Source organism: Myotis brandtii, unplaced genomic scaffold (genome assembly GCF_000412655.1).
Source record: "Myotis brandtii unplaced genomic scaffold, ASM41265v1 scaffold687, whole genome shotgun sequence".
Taxonomy (NCBI): Eukaryota; Metazoa; Chordata; class Mammalia; order Chiroptera; family Vespertilionidae; genus Myotis; species Myotis brandtii.
In genome coordinates this window covers 2,222,125-2,228,922 of record NW_005370687.1, presented here as the reverse complement: position 1 = coordinate 2,228,922, position 6,798 = coordinate 2,222,125, and the positions used below count along the sequence as shown (strand labels likewise).

Below are 6,798 nucleotides of genomic sequence, written 5' to 3'. Positions count from 1 at the left end.
GCCCTCCCTCCCTCCCTCTCCCTTCCACTCTCTCTAAAAATCAATGGAAAAAATATCCTTAGTGAGGATTAACAAACAAAAAATAAAGAGTTACAATAAATTCTTGATAGGCTGACATAGGATTAGTAAAGTTAGAGAAAATTATGAAGCATCTCTGAACTCCTGAGGCATCAAGACATTCAAAAAACTTTCTTAAATGAAGGTGAATTAAATAAAAAATGCTGTAATATTTTTACTTTATGTACAACTTGAGGGAGGGCACCAAAGTACAGGGAAACGTAAGGACACATCACTAAACTGAAGAAATTTCTAAGACGGTGAGTTTATATGGCAGAGGAACAAGTGGTAAGAGCCAGAGCAGCGGCAGGGAAGTGTGGTATTAGGACACAAGTGAGGAAGTCGGAGAACAAGCTACCTTTTATTTGTTTAAGCGAGGCCTATGTCACAGGTTAATTATCAGGCTACCTACAAATACCTCATAGTTTATATTCTAGAAATGATCCTGTGGATATGGCCTTGCCCAGACATGAAGCAGCAGATAAAAGGAAATGTCATCCTTGAAGAGAATGCAGTTGGAGGTACGCACATAATTTTCTCTTTCTGTTTCAGTTTTCAGATGTTCTATATTTTTGTAATAATGCTCTTGGTTTGGCTGAGGTGAGACTGGGTAAAAGAAATGGAAATGTAACATGAACAGAAGACAGCAGACCCAGCTTCTCTCTTTTTACCCTGTCAGCCAACAGTTTTACCTTTCCCACTGAATCAGCAAGAAAGAATAGCTCTGAAAACCACACAAAGAGGTGCTTTTCTTTTTTATGACAGAGAGAGTGCCACATGGCTGGCTCCTGCAAGCCTTTGCTGCCCTGGGCTACAGATGCACGCTGCCAAGGCCCCGGCCTGGCCCTGGGAGAAAGCCTCCCCCTCTAACCCTTTGAGGGTCACTATAGTAGGATTTTGACTATAAGCAACTGAATACGTGGAGGCCAGTTTATAAAAGGGAATATTTTAGGTCTTTGATGTGATTGCTAATGTTTCAAGTTCTACAGATTTACCTGTTTCGGAAGTTCAGCCACTATGCTGAAACTTCAGCTGGGTGAACAAAGCTTAGAAAAGCTTGAGTTTAATGGTACTGATGCCTGACAATGCGAAGATAAACTGTTCATACAGATAATTTTTCTGGTAACAGAGTAAATATATGTTCAATGCAGAAGAAGTTGATAATCTATGAACTAACCGAAAGGTAACCACTGTGAACATGTGGGTGAACATTCTTTCGAGGAGCACAGCGGAGGAGTGTGGGTACGAGACCAGATACTCCAGATGCAGATCTTACGTGAAGCACTCGAGCACACACAGCTGGGCACAATTTGTGTGGACAACTATTTAATTGCACGGAACCTCAGTTTTTTCTCATCTGTAAAATGTAAGTAAAAACAGTTCCTATCTCATAGGGTCTGGTAAGCATTAAGTGAGGCAATATTTGCAAAATGCTGAGAACAGAGCTTAGCATATAGTAAGTGTATAAGAAGGGTTTCTATTCTTTCTACACTAAAGGTTACATACACATTTCTTATCCATTATATGGTTTCATGTCATAAATGCTGTTTTTTAGCCTGCTTTGGTCACTTAGGAATGGGTCACAAACATTTTCCTATGATAGCAAGTATCTTTTCACTACATATACAGGACCCCTGGGAAAGCTGCTGTAGATAGTACCTAAGCACAGATTGCTATGCTTACATAGCACATGAACTTGCCACTCTCAGCACAGCTAGAGGAATCCTATACAATAAAAGGCTAATATGCAAACTGTCCCTTCGACCGGTAGTTTAACCAGGGGGCGGGGCTGGCCAGCAATGTCCGAGGCCCCTCCCCCGGGCCGGCCCAGACCCCATCTGTGCACAAATTCGTGCACCAGGTCTCTAGTAAGAAATAAGCAACTGGGCAAAGGTACGGCAGACATCTTCAAAATGGGCAGAAGCTGATGAGGTGGCCTGGCAGCTTTGCCCAACAGTCGTAACTAGGCAACACCAATCAGATCCTCTCTCAGGAAGACTGAAAGTGAGATACACAGAATCAACTGACAGATGAGTGGTGCACAGGGAGGAAAAATACAAAACGAAAAGTGGCAAGCAGGAGCCAGGAGACTGAGACGCGGTTAAGAAGTCAGCTCCTTGCCGAAACCGGTTTGGCTCAGTGGATAGAGCGTCGGCCTGCGGACTGAAGGGTCCCAGGTTCGATTCCGGTCAGGGGCATGTACCTGGGCTGCAGGCACATCCCCAGTAGGAGATGTGCAGGAGGCAGCTGATCGATGTTTCTCTCTCATCGATGTTTCTGGCTCTCTATCTCTCTCCCTTCCTCTCTGTAAAAAATCAATAAAATATATTAAAAAAAAAAAAAAGAAGTCAGCTCCTTCACAGTGGAAGGGAGGGACTGGGTCACGGGTGCAGTGATCAGGCTGCTTGAGCTACAGACATCCCCACTGTCATCCGCCCACCGCGAGCGAGCCCCGCCTGTGCACGGTGGCCCATGCTTTCATCTCTGCACAGCCTGGCTGGGCAGGTGCTGCGACACTGTTATTTTCTTCCTCATTTAACTGAAGGACTGGTAGATACACTTACTCCTAACAACCTGAAAGTGCATTTATGTGGCTGCTCCAGTTGTCACTTCAATAATAGTAAAACTGTAAAATACAAAAATTGTATTTTCTTTTCTTTTTTTAATCCTCACCCAAGGAGTGAGGATATTTTTTCCATTCATTTTTAGAGAGAGTGGAAGGGGGGAGGAGTGGAGAGAGAGAGGAGAGAAAGAGAGAGAGAAACATCAATGTGAAAGGGACATATCAATTGCTTGCCTCCCACACACACCCCGACCTGAGGTAGGGATCAGACCTGCAACTCAGATATGTACCCTTGACCAAGAACCAAATCCGAAACTTTCTGGTGAGTAGGTCAATGCTCTAATCACTGAGTCACCAGTCAGGGCAAAAAATTATATTTTCTTGAGCACTTGCTTTGTGTTAAGCCCTGGGGATTCAACAGTGAGCAAGAGAGAATGGTACCTGACTACACAGAGCATCAAGTCTAGCACAGAAGACAGCAAGCAGTACCAATAAAGGATGACAGACACCATCATGCTGGAAGTACAGACTGCAATGGACACGCAAGAAGAACAAATCTGGGGGGATCACAAAGACTTGATGAGGGAAGTAACTTTTAGAGTAAGGCAAAAGAAGTGTAGAATTTAGACCTGTTCTAAGTGCTATTTTATATGTTCTTAGAATCAGTATTACATCCCCTGTGGAACAAGGAAATGGATCTAAAACACTGTGTGGTGAGGGGAAGTAAATGGGGGTGATGAAACTTATACCACCAATTAGGAATCTAACTGAGATAACAGAAGCAGAGCAGAGGATGGTGTTGCCACAAGAAACTGTGGAGTAACATTAGTTCCTTCCTCCTGGTTTTGAATTGCAATCTCTCAGTTTCTACAACCTAACTGTAAGCTCTTGAAGTAGGGGAGTAAGGGTCTAAGGCTTTACTTCTTCTGACTACTTATTCTAGAGTATCTAGTTAGATATACAGGGCATGGCTCAGAAACTTGAAGCATGTACGTTGAATATCATCTGACTAAAATAAAATAAAAAAGATACTGTTATCTCTCGAGCTGTACCATTAACAGCTTCTGGCTAACAGAAGTGTTGCTTTAGCCACTGCTCAACAGCCAGGACCCAGGGAGCACAGGAGAACAAGGGCTGCCACCTCCTCATCCAAAGGCTAATGAGAATGAGCCGTGTATACCAAGGCTGCCTGTTCTTCTCAGTTCTTAGGGCTGATGAACTATTTGATTCCTGATCTTCTGCCACAGGTAAGAGATGCCACACTGGAAGAGACCCCCGGGAAACCACAGGGCTGTCTAGTATAATTAGACACAGTGACTCTGTGAGAACCCTTCCTGCGTAGAGGGGTGCCTGATAAACACTACCCTGTCACAACCTGATCTCCGCATTAATCAAGGAGGCACATGGTAACTGTCAAATGCCTTCTTTCTATGATCATCAGTATGTTTATCAGACACACAGGTTCGCGATTACAGGGTACGCCGTGCTCTTTTTTCTCAGTGCATACCTCCTCGCAGACTTCCCGGACTGCTGCCACGCTTGGCTCCTCCTCAGGCTCCATGCCTCCTCCAGGGACAATCCACCGGTCTGGATGGCGACTACTGCTCACCAGTAGCACCTGAAAACCACACAGGTCACATGGGTGGTTAAAAACTCAAAAGATACATTCATACAAATTCAGAGTTTAAACGCCATAAAAGTAAAAATACCTAAGACCCCTTTGTTTATACCTCTCCAAATCACTTCTTGCAAGGCAGCTTTCATTTCTCTTTGAAAAAGTAGGCCATCCGCCTAGCAAAAGCAGGAGGGCATCTAAACCAATGGCCATTACCCCTGCTTTCCCTTCGGATTCTGTCCATTGTTCCATCCATCTCTCCTTCATTCCTTTCTCTAAAACCCACTGGACACAGCTGACAAAAAATAGAGATTGTCTATGATGAGCTTGTGAGTGCTGTGAAGGGTTGGCCAGAAGGAAAGACGCCTTGGCCACGGTTGCTACCACAGTCCCAACACCTTCCCTTCTGTGTCCTAGCTCCTGCTCCATCAGATGGCCACAGGCCCGTACAACGTGCCACCCTAGGCCCTACGTGTGCACTGAAAACCTAATTCTCTCATCTGCATGAAAAGTAGAATATTTCTTTTCATCATGCTTTCAGCTGAGATAAAACTGAAATTTTTTACTAGGAAATTTTAGTAAGAAGTGAAAAGCAAAGCACACAAAGACACAGAAATATTGATATAGAATTCAGTTTACTAATTCAAACTTAACCAGCATTTTATTTATTATTTATTTAAAATTCTTTATTGTTTAAAGTATTACATATAGTATTACATATGTCTCCTTTTCCCCCCATTGACCTCTCCCTGGCCACCCCCACCCCTAACAAGCATTTTAGTCAAGGCTAAAATAAAATCTGGAATTTCCCTAGTCCCTCTTCCTTACCCCTCTCTGGGACACATGCTCAACAAAGTTAGCTGCACTCATTTGGGAGTAGAGTTAGGTTGGCATTATTTCTAAAACGAAAGGAATCCTCAACTGCTCCTTAAACCATCACTTTCTGATGATGTCTTTTGAGCCTCCATCCTTATCGCATGGCTCAGAAACTTGAAGCATGAACGTTGAATATCATCTGACTAAAATATCGCAAACCATATTCCTTACCTACCCCTTCACTCTAGTCCACCCTCAGCACTTAACTTCTACTCTGCAGTCATCTTTGTTGCCTAAAAGAAATACTACTTCCTCTGTAGCCTTTACAGATTCCACCACTGACTTCCAGTTACCTACCTTCCAGTCATCTCCTCTCTCCCCCTTGGGGTCTCTGCATCTATGAGGCCTTGGAAATTTTACCCTTTTCATCATCCTTAATCCCCTTACTACCTGTCATCATAGATATTCTGATGCTCCTCTACAAAATCTGTGATCTGCACGCCTAAGGGGACCAAAGAGTTACAAGAAGTAAATTCATGAATCCATATATAGCCACCAATATATAGCCTATGGACTGAGAAAATGTGCTACACTTACAAGTACTATTTTTTTAAATATATGTAACTTCTGCTCTGATTAATACAATGCAAAAGAAAATAAAATCCACAGTGGCTTTTGGTTGGTATGTATATATGTTTAAACCAGGAGATATTAAAAGTACAATGTGGAGGTTTCATGAAAATTTTTTTTTTATTATTATCACTTTTTTTTTAGGGTTGGCAGACCCAGCTGAGACTTTATTTTGGAAAAAAAACCACTTGATTTGGCTTTTAGTTAGGGGCATGGGTAAGAGGCAGTCCCCCAGGCAGTAAACTACCCTACCCCAAGGCGCTGTCCCTTGCACAGCTTTTTCCACAGGCTTGGAGGACAGGAGGGCCACAGTAGTCAGTCACTTGGACAGGACATCCAATGACTTAGACACCAGCTTCCCATCAGGGTCTCAATCTTCTTCACAACCACCATTCTGAAGGAGCTGGTGCTGGTGCGGCTGAAGGAGCCAGGACCCCTGCCAGAGCCCAAGTTGGGCTGAAAGCCCAGGCCATAGCTGAGGTTCCGATAAGCCAGGCTCAGCTCATCTGATAGCGAGTGGTGGTGTTGGTATGGACACTCATGTTCTGAATCCGACTCTCCAGTTGGTTCTTCTCACCATCCAGCAGCTTGGTGTAGGTGGCAATCTCCATGCCCAGGGCCAGCCTGATGTCCATGTGCTCCTCCTGGTACTCACACAGCTGCCAGTTCTCAGAGTGGCTTCCAGCTCAGCCACCTTGGCCTGAGCATCCTGGACAGCCAGCTCCCCATGCTTATCAGCATCAGCGATAGCAGCCTCCAGGGAAGTCTTCTGGCTTTTGAGGCCCTCGATCTCAGCCTGGAGTTGGCTGATGTTCTGGTTCATCTTAGTCTTGCCCTAGCCATTCTGGCCCAGTGGATAGAGCGTCGGCCTGCAGACTGAGGGGTGCCAGGTTCAATTCCAGTCAAGGGCACATGCCTAGATTGTGGGCTCAATCCCCAGTAGGGGGTATGCAGGAAGCAGCCAATCAATGATTCTCTCTCATCATTGATGTTTCTCTCTCTCTCTTCCTTCCTCTGTGAAATCAATAAAAATATATTAAAGAGGAAGGAAGGAAGGAAGGAAGGAAGGAAGGAAGGAAGGAAGGAAGGAAGGAAGGAAGGAGGGAGGGAGGAAAGA

General features: G+C 44.4%; 1 protein-coding gene and 1 pseudogene across 1 annotated transcript in view; both read right to left on the bottom strand.

Annotated features, from left to right (window-relative positions):
- The window catches only part of NUDT3 (nudix (nucleoside diphosphate linked moiety X)-type motif 3), a 56,450-nt gene that overhangs the window by 40,457 nt on the left and 9,195 nt on the right, over window positions 1–6,798 (bottom strand). The window contains exon 2 of the mRNA XM_014529612.1: window positions 4,128–4,238. Coding sequence (XP_014385098.1) covers window positions 4,128–4,181 — 54 coding nt within the window. The 5' untranslated portion in view covers window positions 4,182–4,238. The remainder of the gene's footprint in view (window positions 1–4,127; window positions 4,239–6,798) is intronic.
- LOC102255247 overlaps window positions 5,746–6,798 on the bottom strand; it is a 2,502-nt pseudogene continuing 1,449 nt past the window's right edge.